The 20,537-nt window shown below is 47.8% G+C and overlaps 1 protein-coding gene across 1 annotated transcript in view; it reads left to right on the plus strand.

Moving 5' to 3' along the window:
* The first annotated feature begins 4,100 nt into the window (after positions 1 to 4,100).
* Positions 4,101 to 20,537, plus strand: part of MOXD1 (monooxygenase DBH like 1) — a 36,179-nt gene continuing 19,742 nt past the window's right edge. Inside the window, exons 1-5 of the mRNA XM_061569178.1 lie at positions 4,101 to 4,441; positions 6,274 to 6,646; positions 8,880 to 9,026; positions 14,650 to 14,853; positions 16,389 to 16,472. Coding sequence (XP_061425162.1) covers positions 6,311 to 6,646; positions 8,880 to 9,026; positions 14,650 to 14,853; positions 16,389 to 16,472 — 771 coding nt within the window. The 5' untranslated portion in view covers positions 4,101 to 4,441; positions 6,274 to 6,310. The remainder of the gene's footprint in view (positions 4,442 to 6,273; positions 6,647 to 8,879; positions 9,027 to 14,649; positions 14,854 to 16,388; positions 16,473 to 20,537) is intronic.

The following is a 20,537-nucleotide window of genomic DNA, read 5'->3' on the forward strand; positions in this document are numbered from 1 at the left end:
TGCTCACCACACCACTCTCCTGGAAATCCACTGCTCTCCTTCCAGCTCACGTACTTTATTCTGCACTCGCCTCTCTTCAACCCAACTAAATTTGCTGACAGCGAGAGCTGTGATGCGATTTACAGGCAGGGGTAAAGAAAAAACTGCACGCACCGAAGCACAAACAAAGGCGGCTTTGAGCAGCGAGGTTTTTAATAGTTTGTCCCCGCCAGCCGAGGAGCTGCGCTCGCAGCGTTCGTGCCACTCGTGCAAACCCCGTGCCGTGCTGTGTGCGGTGCGGGGGCTGTCGCGTCTACCTCGGCAGATTAACAAGTTCGGTACACAGGCACTTTTGGCCAAGACTGACAATATAATTGCGATATGGCACAGCTGTTGAAGGCGTACCGCATTCTAGAACATGGTATACAGAGGTGGGCGAGAGCAGGTTGGAGTTCTTCTGGAAAGTTTTACTTGATCGTGTAAATGGTTCGCGATGCACTCCATTCAATGACTGACGCGAGCAAAACCAATCAATTGTGTTTTCGATTTGTGTTCTTCCAACAAATATTCTCTTTCAAACTTATACTTTTGTATTATTTATATTGAGAGTTTATCTCCATTGCTTGTTATCATTACCGTCATCACAAAATCTGAGATGGTTCATATTTTATCCTTTTTTTGAATGCCTTTATTTCTGTAACTCAGTTTTCAGAAGACAACTAATATCGCAGGGAATGACTTCGTGAGAGTCGATGCATCCCTTCCTCTGATACGCAGTTCCGATTTTTGTTCTAAATGTTTAACCAATATATTTCAACTGAGCTATGTGTTATGTTGTATGTATGTGGAACTTCTTTTGCACCCTACGTAGCCAACCTGCTAATCGAAGGCGTCAATCTCGGTCTTTATGCATACGTTTATCGGTCCAATGTTAGTTTGTGTCCACTGTAAGTCGGTGGTTCTCCTATGTATTATAAGATTATAGGTCCCATGCTCGTTTGTCGGACCTGAGTTAGTTTATGGGTACAGAGTATACACGTGGCATTGAGGTTTCGTATATGGGTTATGCAAATGAATGAATGAACAAGTGAATGAGCAATCATAATAGTGGGAAAATAAAGTAAGGAATCAATGTACTCATGCAAATACCTACTGGTGTGTGTATTGGGAGCCCACGATGTGGATACAAGGGGGGGGGGGGTCCATGAATGACATTCATTGAGAGTGCACAGCAATTGGCGTTCCCCCATTCTAAAATGTGTGGGGCGGCAGCTGCCTTCTTCTGGCCCCTGTGTTGTCACACACACGGACCACGACTAGCAATACAACGAAGCTACAGCTCATTGCTGCTCGTTCTCTGCTTCCGCGATATAATCAATCAATTCAAATGTGCATTTTGGCGTGCTGCATCGCGTGTCACGCATGTGTTGATTGGTATCCATGGCCGGTGGGGGTACAGGCTGAGAGGGTTGTGGGGTTGCCGAGTTCCAGAGTCGCTGAGATGGATCGGGAACATCACGCGGCTGCCACTCTTCTCGACGCGTCTCATGCGGGCAGTGGGCGCGCAAACCCCGAGCGCTTTGATCCTGCGAGCGGCTCCACGATGAGGGGGGAGACGATGCTGTGTCTGCTTCCATTCGCGGTCCTCTAGGGGCTGCGTGTTCACCTTAATTAGAGCATGTCTCTCCACATGGCTGAGTGGCCTCGGGTGGGCTCATAGCCATGCCAGAGCGTTGCTTTTATGAAGGCATTCGTGTGAAGTTTGGGTTTTTGTTTATTTTCTACAGCCAGTGCTGCCCTCAAGCCCCCCCCGCCCTCACCTTTATTGAGGCCCCAGTCATTGTTTCTTTCTTTCTGGCTCTGCGTTTTATTTGTGTTTACCCCTCTAAATATCAAAAGCATTATAATTTCCTGAAGAAGTTCATTATGGTCCTGTTGTGTTAGGTCACCATCAAAGTAAAAGTGACTGACTGACAAAAGTGATGCAGAGATAAACAAATGTAAACCGGTTTGTCAGCACAGGAGTCGCCAATGGCACTGCTGCAAAGTCTACCTCAGTGTCTGGATATTTTATTTACGTGTATTTCTGTGTTCTCGTTGCTTATGCAGTTAGTCATCACTTAATGCGTCTTCAGGCAACGCGTTTTCGTCATAACGCGGTTCTTCCATGAAAGTAACACTTCACACAACGCGCCCCGTGTACCCCAGAACGCTCCCGTTATAACGCGGTTTCTAAGCGGTCGAAGACGAAACTACCTTGTGGAGCTAGTAGGCAGAATATGGTTCTGGCCACCCACCCCCTCATGTACTGTACTAGCCTTCATATATGTTTGCTAACAGCACTTGCCCCCAAAATCTGTTAAGGCTATACGGGGGGTCTTTGTCTTTTCTCTCTCTGTTTCTGTGTCTATATTTATATTGTATGCTTATCTATTCCGTGATGTATGTATTATGTATTATATAATTTTGCGTTGAATTGAGATCGTATCTTAAAGAAAGGGTTCTTGTCTAGAACTCATGAATGTTGGTGAGCCTATTTATGTCAAACCGCACCTCCGATGTGAATTAAGTTCAACATACATCAAACTGGCCCACAGTTTGCTTGTACTGAATCAATGCTGCTAAAATGATGCACTTCCATAAATATGTTGGGCCGATGGGTTGTCTAAGAAGTTATTCATTTTTGTATGTCGAGAGACAGACATGTGAAGCTTCAAATCTAGAATTAATGTGAAGGAGACATTGCCTTTATATACTGGATAATGGCGATGGGTTCACTGTAATGATAGCCACGGTCTTGTAGTGCGGCTATGGGCAGACGACACTCCCTCCACGCCTTGGCCTGCCCGGCAGGACGCAGAATCTGATGGGATTCGGGACCATATTCCGCATCTGATTCGTGCACAAAACCTGAGGGCTTTGATGTCATGGGCTGCGGGAGAGGCCACAGGGCACTGCGGAATGTGGTGAGAGTCCAGGGCGCTGTCTACGTCTCTGCAAGACTTCGGTCTTTATTCTGAAGCCTGTGCCTCGTGGAAGAGTGCTGCTGTGTAGGAGACCGGGCTATTATGACTTGAGTTGGGTCTTAAGTGAATGCCCACCATCACAGTGCATGAATTTCTGGCATATCGGTGCTTGCATATGGCAGCAAACGGTCAGTGGACGACTCTTCTGCACGGTAGGTCCTGGTGTCAAGGAAATGGCCCCCACATTCGCCGTTCCGTCACTAGTCCAGTCGAAGTTCTTGCTCAGATCTGGCATGCATCTATGATCTGTGGATGTACCGATGCCGGAACAGCGAGTTGGTGACAGTAGCAGCCTCCTACCGTTATTGAGATGACCTGGTCCATGTGTTTCAATCACTCCTGCTCAAGTGCTACTGTCATGACCTACTCGGACATTAGAATCAGCAAATGAGATGACTCCTGAGGGGCCACTTTAGCCATCTTCTGGATAAGGTCATAGAAGACATCTGCTGGCCAACTTTGCCCGCGTCCATAGATCCACATTTCTCGGTGTGAGTGCAGCCTCTCGCACATAGAAACAGGCATATGCAGTATACAAGTAGACATACATATTGTACTTAAGACACACACCAACCCAGGCACACACACACACTGGACACAAAGACATACACGGAGACATACCCACCCAGAGATACGTATGTGCACACAGGCAAACACATACAGACACATGGAGCAGTCATGGACTCACACACGTACTGGCGCTACAGGCGGGGCTCTGTTTATCTTCGACTGGAGTATTCACGGGGAATGTTCTCTAGCAAGAGCAGTGAACTCGCACACGCGTCTTCCACTCCTCCTCACGCTTGGAAACCGATTTACATTTCTCTGCCGGATCCTTGTTCGAAAAGCCGGGCAACAATTTTACGTAATGCTGTTTTCCGATGATCGGGGAGAAGAAAAGAATGTCCATAAAAGAATGGAATGAGAGTGGGTAGGGGGAAGGGAGCAGGGAGGCCTGTCGTGTGAGTATTGTCTGGCAGGGTTGGCTGGGCTGCTGTGGAGGCATGGGGGGTGGGTGGAAGGGAGGGCACGGCGCAGTTGGCTGGGGGTAGGAGTGGAAGGGGCTTGTTGGGTTCGGGGTAGGAAAGGGGGAGAGCGGGAGACCTGGCGTGCCTCTATGGATCACTTGCCCATGACTCCGTCTGTCGCAGCCACGCTCTGTCGGGACACGCTCAAGGCGGGATGGTAGTTCGTGCTGCGAGACTTTAGAAGCATCAGTGCCAGTGCAACGGTCCATACATTCGGGTAGCAAAGCCTTGCCGCGCAAAGCACGACGCAGTAGGAAGAGCCAGAGAGACAAAGGCGGGCAGCCATGCAGATCGGCAAGGGGGTGGCAGGGGAGCGCAGGCAACGCGGGCGGGGAGAGGCGCTGCCGCCCCGGGCACCCCGGGGTCTGGTGGAGCAGTGAGTGGAGAGAGACAGAGAGTGGAGAGAGGGTGAGTGGAGAGAGGGTGAGTGGAGAGAGGGTGAGTGGAGAGAGGGTGAGTGGAGAGAGGGTGAGTGGAGAGAGGGTGAGTGGAGATAGAGACAGAGAGTGGAGAGAGGGTGAGTGGAGAGAGGGTGAGTGGAGAGAGGGTGAGTGGAGAGAGGGTGAGTGGAGAGAGGGTGAGTGGAGAGAGGGTGAGTGGAGAGAGGGTGAGTGGAGAGAGGGTGAGTGGGGAGAGGGTGAGTGGGGAGAGGGTGAGTGGAGAGAGAGACAGAGAGTGGGGACAGGGTGAGTGGAGAGAGGGTGAGTGGGGAGAGGGTGAGTGGAGAGAGGGTGAGTGGAGAGAGGGTGAGTGGAGAGAGGGTGAGTGGGGAGAGGGTGAGTGGAGAGAGGGTGAGTGGAGAGAGGGTGAGTGGAGAGAGGGTGAGTGGAGAGAGGGTGAGTGGAGAGAGGGTGAGTGGAGAGAGGGTGAGTGGAGAGAGGGTGAGTGGAGAGAGGGTGAGTGGAGAGAGGGTGAGTGGAGATAGAGACAGAGAGTGGAGAGAGGGTGAGTGGAGAGAGGGTGAGTGTGGAGAGAGGGTGAGTGGGGAGAGGGTGAGTGGGGAGAGGGTGAGTGGAGAGAGAGACAGAGAGTGGGGAGAGGGTGAGTGGAGAGAGGGTGAGTGGGGAGAGGGTGAGTGGGGAGAGGGTGTAGTGGGGAGAGGGTGAGTGGAGAGAGGGTGTAGTGGGGAGAGGGTGAGTGGGGAGAGGATGAGTGGGGAGAGGGTGAGTGGAGAGAGGGTGAGTGGGGAGAGGGTGAGTGGGGAGAGGGTGAGTGGGGAGAGGGTGAGTGGGGAGAGGGTGAGTGGGGAGAGAGATAGAGTGGGGAGAGGGAGAGTGGGGAGAGGGTGAGTGGGGAGAGGGTGAGTGGGGACAGAGTGTAGTGGGAAGAGGGTGAGTGGGGAGAGGGTGAGTGGGGAGAGGGTGAGTGGAGAGAGGGTGAGTGGAGAGAGGGTGAGTGGAGAGAGGGTGAGTGGGGAAAGGGTGAGTGGGGAGAGGGTGAGTGGGGAGAGGGTGAGTGGGGAGAGAGATAGAGTGGGGAGAGGGAGAGTGTGGAGAGGGTGAGTGGGGAGATGGTGAGTGGGGAGAGAGACAGAGAGTGGGGAGAGGGTGAGTGGGGAGAGGGTGAGTGGAGAGAGGGTGAGTGGGGAGAGGGTGAGCGGGGAGAGGGTGAGCGAGGAGAGAGTGAGCGGGGAGAGGGTGAGTGGGGAGAGGGTGAGTGGGGAGAGGGTGAGTGGGGAGAGAGACAGAGAGGGTGAGTGGGGAGAGGGTGAGTGGGGAGAGGGTGAGTGGGGAGAGAGTGGATAGACGGTGAGTGGGGAGTGGGTGAGTGGGGAGAGGGTGAGTGGAGAGAGGGTGAGTGGAGAGAGTGTGAGTGGGGAGAGAGTCGGGAGAGGCAGTACGGGAAATTGGCGCTGCTGCTGCTACTCGGTGCCCGAGTCCTTGCATCGAGAAGAAAACGCGTGGAGGTCGCGATCGATCATGGCGCGTGTATTGTAGATGTGTGACCGTGTGTGATTGGGTACGTGCGTATGTAACTATGTATGTGTGTGTATCTATGTAACGTCGTGTGTATGACGATGTGTATAAGTGTCTGTGTATGCGTGTAACTGTGCAAAGTGTGTAACTGTGTGTGTGTGTAGAGCTGTGCTTTCGCCTGGAACCGCGCACGTGCTGTGTGTTGTACACACGACGTGCACAGACTGCAGGCAGGAGTCGCGTTTGCACCTTGAGTTAAGGGACGGAACTCAAATCGAACACCGACTCGAGACTCAGAACTCGGAATGCTTTGAACCCCTGCAGGGCTGAGAGCGCCTCGGAAGCCCCGGGGAGCGGGACGATGCCCTGGTGGACGATGCCCTGGTGGACGACGCGCGCGGTGGAGGCGCTGCTCTGCCTCTGCCTCGCCGCCGGCCTCGGCTCCCCGAGTTCCCGCGACGCGCGGAGTTGGGAGCGCAGCGCGGAGCTGGACGAGGTGGGCCGCGTGCGGCTGAGCTGGAGCGCGACCAGAGCGGGGGCCCCCGGGGGGGATGCGGCGGCGGGGGAGACGATCGCCTTCCGGGTGGAGGCGCGCACCACGGGATGGGTCGGACTCGGGTTTTCTCCCGCGGGATCTATGGCCGGGGCAGACCTGGTGATAGGCGGTGTCAGGACAAACGGGAAAGCCTACTTACAGGTGAGCCGCGTGTGAAGGTTCTTGGCCAACAACAATGAGGATTATCTTCACCATTCCTGGGCCTCCCCTAGGTCGACTCGGTCTTAAATAAGTACCTAGTACGGCGTGTACACATCGCCTCTGGGGAGACAAAGGCGGTTGGGCGTGGCGCTGGGCACCCGTGCTCGCCTTAATAGGTGCTCGCTAACAGCATTTGCCCCAACAGTCTGTTCAGGCTATACGAGGCACCTTTGTCTTTGATACTCACAGGTGAGCCATAAGTAAACGTGAGCCATCTATACAGGTGAGCGATGCTAACAGGTGTATCATACAGATGCGGAATATTGCATGAGCGCCATGTGTACTGGTGAGTCATGCCGACGGGTGCGCTGTGTTTACAAGCGAGCCATGGCTTTTGGTGAGTTATTGTACAGATGAGATCTGCGCAATACTTAACCATACCTGGATGTGTGAGTCCTTAACAAATAAACCCGACCCTGCAAGTGAGACGTTCTTGTAAATTGTGCATTGCTTCCCATACAAATAAGGCAAACATACTCGCAGGTGCTGATTTAAATACACCTCACCTTGAATTCTCACGAGATCTAAAGCTCAAGTTCAAACATGTCTCGAGCTAAGGCGCATCAGTTCTATATTTCAATGAATCCTACCCACAAGATGCTTCACACTCCAAACTCACAGTTGGATCCCCTCTCAAGCACACTGATCGGATATGTTTTAGTTTACGCGTTGAATCCCATGAGGATTTCTAGCATTATTATTACCATTGTGGAATCTTGTGCTGTTAGGACCGGACAAAAAGGATTACTTGACAATGAATGCCTCATTGTCCTTCATGTAACCGTGCAATAGCTACAGGAGATTTAAAACTGTTTAGATTTGTTATTAAAGTTAATTAAGGGTAACCTGTCCGAGAGACGGGGTTCATTCAATAGTATTCTAACACCGGACTCCCACTTAACACTCGCCAGGCACTCACCGTACATTCACCACTTACCGAACATTCAATAGTCACCACTCATCATTTGAGAGGGACTCACCACTCACCTATTACCATCCACAGCTGAGGTCACCCTGAGCAGGAGCGCATGTGTCTAGCATGTGGCACAACCACTGTGCTTAGCAGGCGATCACTGGTGAGTTTTTATTACATAGGTCAAAGGTCAAATGCCATACATGGGTCAAATGCAATACCATAGGTCAATGATTCCGAATGGTCAGAAGCCGTTATCACTGGACCCTTTTGACGAAAATTACTCAAATGATGTGACAAGTGGAGAGACAGATAGACTAACCGACTGATAGACAAATGACATTGCTTTCAAGCGATTATTATTGACATGGCCTGACTGCCGTCTGCCAACAGTCACACCAAATGCTGTCTGTGGCTGTGAGAGGCTGTGGGTGTTGGGCTTTAGAGGGTCACTTCAGGACAGGGCTGATAATTTTGTACGAGTGTTTGAGCAGAATTATGTTTCTGAGTCCGCACGTGGTATTATTATTAGGCTATGAATTATTTTTCATATCAAATTTGAGTGCACACAATTTGAGTTTCCCTATATTTTTTAAGGTTTGATTTCATTATTGTTCTTAATCGTGTTTAAATATTTTTCAAATAATATTTTCTGTATTTTTGTTTTGTTTTATACATTTGAAATTGCCTGATTTGGCTCCACCAACTATTAACCCAGATCTGCATTGCAAAAGAGACGTCAAGACGAAATAGAAGTTCTGTACTGGTTATAAATTCATGCCCAATGATGTCCTTCGTGTGAGTGATTGCACAGTGGTTAAATCCATACTGACTAGCATGGTGAAGTATGGTCAAGTAACTCTAATGACAAACACGGCATGGCGAGGCCTTCATCTGGCAGTGGAATGACAAATGGCTGACAAGTATTACTGTACTATAAACATACTCTATGAGGGGAGCCTTATTCAGTCATGACCCTCATGAGAGTCCTGAATTAAAATGTTTGGCCAATTTCATTTCAGGGTCGTGTGTATTGTACATGGCAGGGAACTGGTGTAGCTGGAGAAAACTCGTACAAATGAGTGGATAAGGCGCAATGCTCGGCACAGATGGATCCAAGAATACGTTGCTGTCCTGCCATATATTGGCCACCTTGCAGCCCAATGTATCTGAGTGTTTCACAAATGCATTTAAACTGCTGTGGATACGTAGAGCTACAAAGTCCAAATGTCACTCCCCACATGTACCTCCTCTTGGCAGGATTACTTTGCTGAACGGAATGAGCGTCCACTGCTGGATGAGAGGCAGGACTACCGCCTGGAGAGCGCATCCCAGAACTCCACGCACACCGAGCTGATTTTCTCTCGGGCGCTCGACACGTGTGACCCCCGTGACAAGATCATCACGGTGAGTGGTAGGTAGGTGGTAAACCAGGAACCGGTCTACCTGATTACCTGTCTGCCTGTTTACGACCTACCTACCTACCTGCAGCCTACCTAGGCACATACCTTCCCGCCTCCCAGCCAACCTACCAGCTGTCCTGTCTGCCTGCATATCTACTTACCTACTCACCCAACTATACCCACGGACGTGAAACTTACTTGTCTGGCGAGTCCATGTCCGCATACCTACCTACTAAGCTCCCTACCTACCTATTGCACCACCCATCTATCTTCGCTCTCATCCATGCATCTTACAACAAACCTACTGCCTGTCTACCTACCTACCCACCCACCCGTCTACCCAAAAAAGCACCCACATACATATCTGACACCCTGGCTAGGCAGTGGTAGCCTGCGTGTGTGGGTTGCTCTCGCATCGCTATTGGGACCACGGATAGCTATGGGCTGCTTCTTCTGAGCTTCACGGGAAGGGGGGGGGGGTGTGGAATGCAGTACAGCTGGGTTTAGGAGGCCAGAGCAGAAGACAAAAACAGCGGAGAGCTCTGCAATTGATAAGAAATCAGCTGTTGGCACGGGGATAAGCGATTTAAAAGTAGCCAGTACGGTCTCGCCACCCAGGAGGTTTTCTCCCGTCCAGTTCGAGGGTTCGTGCCTCTACCACCACAGCTGATACAAGTTCTACCTCCTCGTGCAAACCCTGAATGTACCCATCTAATTCGATCTCAGAGGCTAAGGAAAATTGCCCCTGGTTAGCAATTGAATGGGAGACTGTCTGGGAGTGCCAAGTGTGGCCTCTTTGGGTGGTGAGGTGGCCAGGCGATGACCATGCAGGGGTGGATTCGTGAATCTAAACTTGCAGAGCTTTATTATTTTACACCCTCATATGTTTGGTGTTTCCTCTTGATTTTCCAGTTTCTTCCCATATGCCGCTCAAAATGGAAATTGGACAAACGCCCCAATACAGGACTCATCTATATCGCATTGACTGCATTGTGTAATAACAAAAGCAAAGAAGGCTTTTTTGGTTGCTGTGGTGAAAATTTACCATTGTCCACTTAAATGCTTACTCTTCTTTCTATCTGAGCCTCTATGGTCCAGGCACGTGTTAATCCTCCAGAGTCAAATATTTCAGAACAGATCAGCAGCTTATTGTCGAGTGCTGAATAAACGTGAAATGTCACACTCCGTTATGATGTTTTCACACAGAAAACGGGATTCAGGCCCTGCTGTACGATATTTTGGCTGGGTTTTTGTGAAATGTGTCCCATAGGGTGGATCACTTTATTTCCTGGTGCCTTGTTGCTTGTTGCTGCTTGGCACATTGCCGTTACAAATGCAAGCGCAGTCAGTAACTTTCAACGTGGCTTCCGTGCAGCAGCAACACACCCACACGGCATCCTGTGGTCATCACGGGTCACTCCCGCTTATGCACATTTGATCATTTACTAAATTAGTGATTGCCGGTTATTGAGGTGTGTGTGCGTCTTTGCTGTCTTACATTGGTGTGCGTTCAGTATACACAATGGTTTTGTTTTTACGGTTAAAGTAAATTACACTAAATCCACCTCTCGACGAGCTTCAGAATGTTTCATTGTTCATCTCCCAGTAGTGTTGGTTTAAGCAACGTAGCTATGGACTAGTTTTTATTTCACTAAGTCTCATCAGCAGGGTGTCATCATAAGTCCATGATGGTCCAAGAAGTAAGTCACAATTAGCAAAATGTGGAGCCAGAATCCAAAATGTATAGCCAGGTCTCTGATTCATAGTTCTTGGTCACCATTCACCACTGCACAGTGTGCAATTATAGTTAAAGAGTCAGCAGATTCCTCCTCAAACGAGCATTGAGCAGTACTAATTTCGAAATCAAGAGTGTAAATTCTACATTCTTCTGGTGTTGGTGAATTATTTCATGGGACAATCATTACTGGCTTTGCATACATTTATTCTAATTTTATTTACCCTGCAGTAGAGATGTGTTGAGTCCATCTCTGACCAGGATTTGAGCTTGTAACCTCCTGATTGGGAGTCCTGCACTCTGACCACCGTGCCGCCTGTCCAGGCTGTACGTAAATACAGCTCTCTTTTTACTTTGACAGGTGAGTGCTTGTCAAGATAAAACATGGTATTAGTGTTCGAAGTGTCTAAAGGGCATCGTACTGACAAATGGAGATCACATTTCTCCGTGTTTCTCTTGCTGATGACGGGGGCTACACATGTCCACGCGTCTTGGCATGGAGGCAGCAGCCAGGAACTCCAGGGAGGGGCACTCGACGCACATCCCTCGAGGGTGCTCAGGGACTTCAGGGCAATTGTTGATGTCCATTGTTACCACGCAATTAAATGCAAATCATTTTGTATGTATGCAGTCTAAAAACCTGCACATCCCATTCGTGTGGCCCGAGTGCTGCTGCGGGGTCCACTTTCTGCCCCGCCTCCTCCCCCCCCCCCCTTCTCTCTCCCCCCCCTACTGCCGAGGCCTACACTATACACTACACTATACACTACACTATACACTACACTATACACTACACTACACCATACACTACACTATACACTACTATACACTACACTATACACTACACTATACACTACACTATACACTACTATACACTACACTATACACTACTATACACTACACTATACACTACACTATACACTACACTATACACTACTATACACTACACTATACACTACTATACACTACACTAAACACTACTATACACTACACTATACACTACACTATACACTACTATACACTACACTATAAACTACAGTACACTATACACTACACTAAACACTACACTATACACTATATACACTACACTATACACTACACTATACACTACACTATACACTACTATACACTACACTATACACTACACTATACACTACACTATACACTACACTATACACTACACTATACACTACACTATACACTACTATACACTACCATACACTACACTATAAACTACACTACACTATACACTACACTATACACTACACTATACACTAAACACTACACTATACACTATATACACTACACTATACACTACTATATAACCTCGTGCCACGGCAGATCTCTCGCCTACTTCAGCAGTTTTTTCTTGCCGTGGTTGTCCCACCTGTTGCGATCGAAACGTCGTGATCTATTATTTTTTCTACCTACGTGACTTTACTGAAAGAACCAAAGAGTATGGATTCCTGCAGTCACGAAAGATTCAAATAAAGAAAGTGACCTGAGGTCAGAATATTGTGTAATTGTGCCAGGCGAGATAAACACCTGGACAAGTGGCACAGTAGTTAGAGTGTGCGCCTCACCCTCGGAACATAATGAGGTAAAATTCCTGTTCGGGGTTGGTTTTTATTTTTCATTCTCTGGGGTCGATAAATTTGCAATTTCCACATCTGCCTGAATATTGTAAACAGCAAAAGAGCGCCTTATGGTGTGTTAATTTGTGTGGGAAATATTGCTTTAGTATGCAATTAATACTTGACATTGTATAGTGTGCATATTAGGACTGCTGAGCCTAGAAGAGACCATTTACTGCCCTAAAAATGTGTACATTTTGGGTGAAATTTCTGCGAAAATGTAACTTGTTAAGTTGTGGTCATGTAAAGCTTCGAGAAGGCATTTAGAGACTATTTACTGTGAAGGTCTTGGAAGATGGAAGTCATTTTCCTTTTGACATCGTGAAAGTCTGGTCGCAATAGAATCTCATAGTAGCAGGTGCCAGAGAAGCATCTTGGAACGATATTAAATTGTAGTGTTGTCCAGCTTCCATTATTAAGGCTTAGAGTAAAAATTACTATTCTGTCTTGGAGAGTGTTCTATTACGGCCATTCCTTGCGAAGCACTTTTCGTGAAATGAAATGTAGAAAGATCCAATCAAAGATGTGCACGCACCTACATGGGGCAAGGCAGCACAGCTGGCTGGCATTGCCTTGGTTTGTGAGTGCGACTCAAATGTGGAAGCGTGTACGTTCAAATTTCAGCGGGGGATCTCATTTCTTTACTTCTCAACAAAATAAATACCACTAAATGGAAAGTCAACATTCCTTAGGTGTCATTGTCGTCTGCAATAGGAATGTGGAATCGATACTACTGGCTCTGAACTGTAAATAGGAGATTAGCACTGCATGCGTGTTTGAAAAGGAAACCACTTAAGAATAGAAGTTGTAGCAATGCCTTTTATCCAAAAGAGCCTCACTGAGTCTCAATGATATTGATTTCAAGTGTCCTGCAATGGGTGTTTCGCCACTTCCGTTTAATTGAGCATTAAACATTTTTTGACAAAACAGCATCATGCATTTGTCCAGGTTATTATTACGTTTATCTCAGGGACATTGTTTGTATCTAAGTGTGGACGTTATCTGTGGGTTGAATGGGATGTGCAGGAACTGTTGGACCCTGTGATACTCGTGGTGTTGTGGTGCATTTTCCATCTCGTGAGAGACTTGGCGTTGACGGGTAGGGGGTGTGGGGAGCCTCGGGGTCTTGGCTTGTTGCAGAGACAGAGCTGTGCACACGAGAGGAGAGCTGTCAGCTTGACGGGCTGTGCTTCATGTGCCGTAATTGGCTTGTCGAGTCTTGTTTGTAAAATGGTATCAATAGATTCGGTATGCTTTTTTGGAAATGTTTATATTGTCAAAACATGCAATATAGCAGCGGTTCCCAATCTTTTTGGCACCAGGGGTCGGTTTTGTGGAAGACAATTTTTTCACGGGGGGGGGGGGGGGTCATCATTGGGTTTGTTTTTTTACTCATTTTGGCGAGGGGGTTAGCGTGTGGGCTCACCAAAACTGTGACTGAGAAAAGTGCGCAGTGCGGGAAAGAGGCGCGGACGGAAGTGGTAAATAAAATAATGGGTGGGTCACGCACAGACTAAAATAAGTGTCGGATTCTGACTTCTGATAAGGAGCGCACAACCCAGATCCCTCGCATGCGTAGTTGACAGTCGTGTTCGCGATCCTATGAGAACCCAATGCCACCGCTGATCTGACAGGAGGTGGAGCTCAGACGGCAATGCGAGCGATGGGGAGCGACTGTCAATACAGATGATGAAGTTTTGCTCGCTTGCCCATCGCTCACCTCCTGCTGCGCAGCCCGGTTCCTAACAGGCCATGAACCGGTACCGGTCCGCGGTCCGGGGGTTGGGGACCCCCCTGCCATATCGGGCAATACATTATTATTGTTCTCTTTTTTTTATATATATTCTGATGATTTTTTTGTTTAAATCGTTTGCCCAATTGTTCCGACTCGGACAACAATTTCTGCATGAGCTCTGAAACTACGTTTATAGTACATTTGTGGAATGTATTGACCGTTGATATTTTGCGCATATCTCACAAAACTAAATCTAACTCGGCACTATAGTTTTTGACAATTTCCAGTCCATGCAAGTCCCATTTCAAAGTAAATGTATTTCGGTTGCTTTTGGTGACTTTCCTTCGCTTCGGATGCTGCTAATGCCGAGCTGAAAGTGACACGCATCACCCCGGGAATGGTTCGGTGATGGCCATGCAATTGAAAGAATGTCTTTTTTTTATTTAGAAATAAATATCTCTCTGTGTGACACCATCGTCTTCCTGGGTGGTTCAACACACCCGTGGCCCCTGTCGCCCATCAGAGCGGCACGGTGCGCGTCCTCTGGGCCCTGCACGAGGAGGATGTGGAGGATTCTCCGGGGGATCCCTTGGGGGACCCCTCTGGGGCAAGGGCCCAGTACCATGGGGTGGTGCGGGGCGTCCGCAGCCTCAACCTGCTGAACCCGGCAAGCGAAGTGCCGGGGAACCTGGGTCTCACCGACGCCGTGGACCTATGCAACCGTAACGTGAGCTGCCGCATCACACGGCCACGTGGAGACCGTGCCGGTTGCTCGGCTGTGATCCCCACTTAAGTAGCCAGAATGTTACGTCTTCATCTATTCCAAATTCTATTGTGGTATGACTTGAGACAATCGGAATGCTTGTTCAGCAGCCCATCATGCCATGTTGGATTTCAAATTGCTAGCGTTAAGTTTATTTTGTTTAACCAGGTGAAAACTCAAGAGACATGGAAGAGTGACCTTGGTCACCTAAATGACAAAACAATAAAACACAAAACAAAGTACAGGGCAAAACATCTTACAGAAATCGATGCAAAAAACAACTGCATGACAAAATAAATTATAAATATAATCAAGTATTGATTAAAATACATTTCCTACAAAGAAAGTTGGCTCAGATATATTACTTTTTGAAATTGTTCACAGTAAAATTAAGTTACAGAAGTGTTCAAGAAGATGTAGGGTGCTGATTGCACCAGCACACGAGTGAACAGACTGCGGAAGGCAATATCATCACAGAACTACTTCTGAGATCCTTTCCTGGTGACCTCTTATCAACACTCGGGGTGCTGCACTGTCCCGTGTGCCCTGCTGTAGAGACGATTGTCACATAGCGATACAACTGATATTTATTTTAGAGCTGGACATTTTGTTACATTAAGTGAAAGATATATAATGATTGTTCTTTGCAGTCATTTGTAACCAGAATAAGACTCAACTTACAACAATTCAGAACCTGCTTTAATATGGCTCTTTCATTTTTAATTAGCAGTTTTATGTGTGGGAGAAAATCAGAGTATATGGAGAAAATCTACCCTGCATACACTTACGTGTAGACATGTATTTATAGGTGTGTATACCGACATCTCTAGTTTATTGGTTAAGGCCTTTGAGACCATCAATAGGCCAGGGCTCTGGGATATTGTTCATGCTTTTGGGTTCCCTGACCCTCTGCTCACAATCCACCTGAAGACGGCCGCTTGTGTTGAGTTTGAGACGTCGTGGGTTTTTTGCTTTTCATTTAGATTTTTGTTTTCTATCTACATGACTTTACTGAAGAACCAAGAATATCAATTCCTGCAGTCACGAAAGTTTTAAGTCTAAACTTAATCATTAAGGACCTTCATGATGGTGGGCAGGCACAGATAAAGCTGCATGGCAGGGAATCAGCCATTCCCTGTTCAACTTGGGGTGTGACAGGGACGTCCCTTGGCTCATTATTGAACAGATTTTTTTTGACCACATGGTTTGAGAAGCTTTCCATGGCTGAACTAGAGGAATTTCCATCTGGTACAGATACAATGGAAAGCTGATCGTTGCCTGGGTGTGGTCAAGGGATAGCTCCCTATTGATCAACCTTGTTATGTACCTGGCGCGGTGTGTAAACATTGCCACTAGGGAGACGAAGGCGGCCGGGCGTGGTGTTGGCCACCCACCCCCTTGTGTGCTGTGCCAGCCTTTATAGGTGCTCGCTAACAGCACTTGCCCCTACAGTATGTTAAGGCTATACAGGGGATCTTTGTCTTCTTTTTGTTTCACAGGTGGAGGTGCCATCAAGTGACACGACCTACTGGTGCCAGATCTTCCGGCTGCCCGAGTTGCACACCAAGCACCATGTGATCCGGGTCAGTCTCTCCTGTAACAGCATCTGCCCCAACGAGCACAGAGTGAACATAGAGTGAACATAGAGTGAACACAGAGTGAACCCACAGAGTGAACCCACAGAGTGAACACACAGAGTGAACACAGAGTGAGCACAGAGTGAACACACAGAGTGAACACAGAGTGAGCACACAGAGTGAGCACAGAGTGAGCACACAAAGTGAACACACAGAGTGAACACACAGAGTGAACACAGAGTGAGCGCAGAGTGAGCACAGAGTGAACACAGAGTGAGCACAGAATGAACACACAGAGTGAACACACAGAGTGAGCACAGATTGAACACAGAGTGAACACAGAGTGAGCACAGAGTGAACACAGAGTGAGCACAGAGTGAACGTAGAGTAAACACAGAGTGAACACAGTAAACACAGAGTGAGCACACAGAGTGAGCACACAGAGTGAGCACAGAGTGAGCACAGAGTGAACACAGAGTGAGCACAGAGTGAGCACAGAGTGAACACAGAGTGAGCACAGAGTGAACACAGTAAACACAGAGTGAGCACACAGAGTGAGCACACAGAGTGAGCACACAGAGTGAACACAGAGTGAACACAGAGTGAGCGCAGAGTGAGCACAGAGTGAACACAGAGTGAGCACAGAGTGAACACAGAGTGAACACAGAGTGAACACAGAGTGAGCACAGAGTGAGCACAGAGTGAGCACAGAGTGAACACAGAGTGAGAACACAGAGTGAAAACACAGAGTGAACACAGAGTGAGCACAGAGTGAACACAGAGTGAGCACAGAGTGAGCACAGAGTGAGCACAGAGTGAGCACAGAGTGAGCACAGAGTGAGCACAGAGTGAGAACACAGAGTGAAAACACAGAGTGAACACACAGAGTGAGCACAGAGTGAGCACAGAGTGAACACAGAGTGAGCACAGAGTGAACACAGAGTGAACACAGAGTGAACACAGAGTGAACACAGAGTGAACACAGAGTGAACACAGAGTGAGAACACAAAGTGAACACACAGAGTGAACACAGAGTGAGCACACAGAGTGAACACAGAGTGAGCACAGAGCACAGAGTGAACACAGAGTGAACACAGAGTGAACACAGAGTGAAAACACAGAGTGAACACACAGAGTGAGCACAGAGTGAGCACACAGAGTGAGCACAGAGTGAGCGCACAGAGCACAGAGTGAACACAGAGTGAGCACAGAGTGAACCCAGAATGACAACACAGAGTAAACACACAGAGTGAACACAGGGTAAACACAGAGTGAACACACAGAGTGAGCACAGGGTGAGCACACAGGGTGAGCACACAGAGTGAACACAGAGTGAACACTCAGAGTGAACACACAGAGTGAGCACAGAGTGAGCACAGAGTGAACACAGAGTGAACACACAGAGTGAACACACAAAGTGAACACAGAGTGACAACACAGAGTGAACACACAGGGTGAGCACAGGGTGAGCACAGAGCTCAGCATTCCTTCCGGCTGTCTGCTGCACTGAGCAGCTTTACTTTATTGAATAGTTGCTGAGCACAGGCCAAAAGGTCCAAAACCCCAAGTGACCAGGAAAAATAGCACTTTCAAAGTTCTATAATGTGAGTACACAGATCTTTTGAATTGAGCAAGGTTTAGAATAGAGCGTGGGACAAGAGACAATGGGAGATCATTGCAAAGTCGGGCAGTGCGAGGGAAGAAGCAGCTAGAGGAGCACTGTGACCTGCAGCAGGTTGAACACTGTGTGGATCAGATGACACAGTATGGTCAACAGTCCTCAAGACCGGAGGATAAGTACATGATCGAAGTTCACAACAACAGTAACTAGAATAGTAATAATAGAAGAGTGATAAGGAGACGACTCACCACCTGTGAATGAGTGAATGGAGTGAATCAGTAAATGCTTAAATAAATAACTTTTGCTAACCTCCGATTAGCACGGTTGGCTATGTGCATATACATACATGTGATATCAGTCGTTGTGTCTCCACTCTTAACAAGCAATTGCGTGGCATTCATCTCAATTGCTGGCCATATTCTAGTGGTTACAATTCCACAGTCCCATAGTGGCAGTCAGATCATCATTCCATAGGACATCTGCTGTGATTTGACGAATTTTCATGACTCGGGGTCACAGTTCGATCAAAGAATGGGTTCTTTTCCATCTCGTTTATATTGTCTGTCACGATTGTACTGTCTGCTGATTCTGTCTTTCTCATTTGTATTTTAATTTTTTTCTGCCTAATTAACCTTATTCATATTAAGGTTACATTTGCATAGACTTTGCATACAAGGTACACTCTACAAAATAAAATACGAATGATAAAATTGTTAAATAGCTAGATAATTGAGTTTTCTGTGGCCAGGTAAGAGGCCATTGAATGCTGCAGTCTCATTCTCAAGGGAGACCTGGAATGATGGGTTGCATCAACCCCCAAATAGGTTTTAATGCTTAGCCATCTGATGCAAAAGACCAACATTCTTCAGATAGTGTTGCCTGACCGGATATTGTTTGCATTTGTTTATTGTTCATTATCTCTGCTCTTTCTTTGGAAACGGGCTGGGTCGCGAAACATAATCATGGGGAGGATGTTTGTTTCACTTTTGTGCTGTTGGTCTCGCTTCCCTTCTTCAATAGTTAACAGTGAAAGAGCCTTGGTTGCCCATATTTTCCGTGTTCTGAAATGTTTGAAAAGAGGCCAGGGTGCGGCTTTTTCTTTTCCCATGATGTGTAATTTTAGAATGATGGCTGATCTTTTGTATGTTGAACTTCTCTCACAACATACATAGTCTCAACCCTAGTTATCGGAGGTGCGATGATTACTGCAGAATGGCAGTGGAGAAGATTAATCTAACCGAGCCTTAGTTTGCAAATAAAAGCATCTTTCAGAAGTTTTGTTTAAAAAAAATGTGATGCATATTAAAGTAAGACACAACCTAAAATTAATTAACTGGCTTGCTCTGATGTACCCTGAAATAAGTGTTTGTCGTATGCTTACAGAACTGATTTTTTTAATTCTCAGAGCTAGAACATCTTCAGTTAAGTTTGAAACTAAATTCATTATGATATTAGATTATTTATTGGTGGTTCAGGCTCAAGACCGCCAACTCCTTACACTGAAGAACCCAGTTTAATTCTCAGGTCCTGAAACTCGAATTCAAACCCAGGATCTTAGTGTTGCCGGCTCGGTGTACAGACAGCATCAGCCCCTGGAGGCCCCTAGCCACCCCCATTCGTGGATTTTATTTAATTATTTATTCCTTTTGGCAGAGGTTGTTGATGTGGGAGATCTCCTGGAGGAAACCACTTGGGGCATCCCACTTATTTAATTACATTGTAACCTCGTGTTACCTCGCCCTTTCAAATGTCCATGGCTGCGAAAATATTACCATGTGCACGCACTGTGTGTTTTATATAAATGTATGTGTAGTGTTGTACTCACACGGACACTCTTAACTTTCCACCTGTGTCACTTTATTACCTTGCATCCAGTGTGGATGCTCCTCACTTCACGTTAACACACACACACCCTTTGTTCCGAACTCCCCGACTCTCCCTATTCACCTTCGCGCACCCCGTGAGCGGTAACCACTCTGTCTACCCCACGGTACTCTCCTATCCCCTCTCACTGTCCTAACTCCCCTCGCCTGTCCTGCTTCCCTCACACCTCAGCCCTCGTTCCTGCCCCAGCAGGGGATCAGCCAACACTGCTGACGAGGCCGAGTTGAAGAGGGCGAGGTCCCAGGTGTCTTCTCCCCGACTCTTGTCCTCTTCATCCCTGGATAACCAACCCCGTGCTGCTCCGCACACTCCCTTATATATCACTCCTCACTTACCCCCCCATTAAGCTACCGCCTCCACGCGTCTCCGGCATGCGCTATCCTCCAATTATCGCCTCCATCTCCCGCCTTTCCGGCGCCTACCCCGTGCCCCAATGCTCACACCTGCTCGTCCCCAAATGCACACACTCAATCTATCCTTCGCCCCCTAATTGGCGCCACGCCACACCAGTGTCACCTCACATCACCCCTCACTAACCCCGCGCGTCACACCACTACATTACCCCC

The sequence above is a fragment of the Lethenteron reissneri genome, chromosome 42 (genome assembly GCF_015708825.2).
Source record: "Lethenteron reissneri isolate LAM-NWPU_2019-01 chromosome 42, ASM1570882v1, whole genome shotgun sequence".
Lineage (NCBI taxonomy): Eukaryota > Metazoa > Chordata > Hyperoartia > Petromyzontiformes > Petromyzontidae > Lethenteron > Lethenteron reissneri.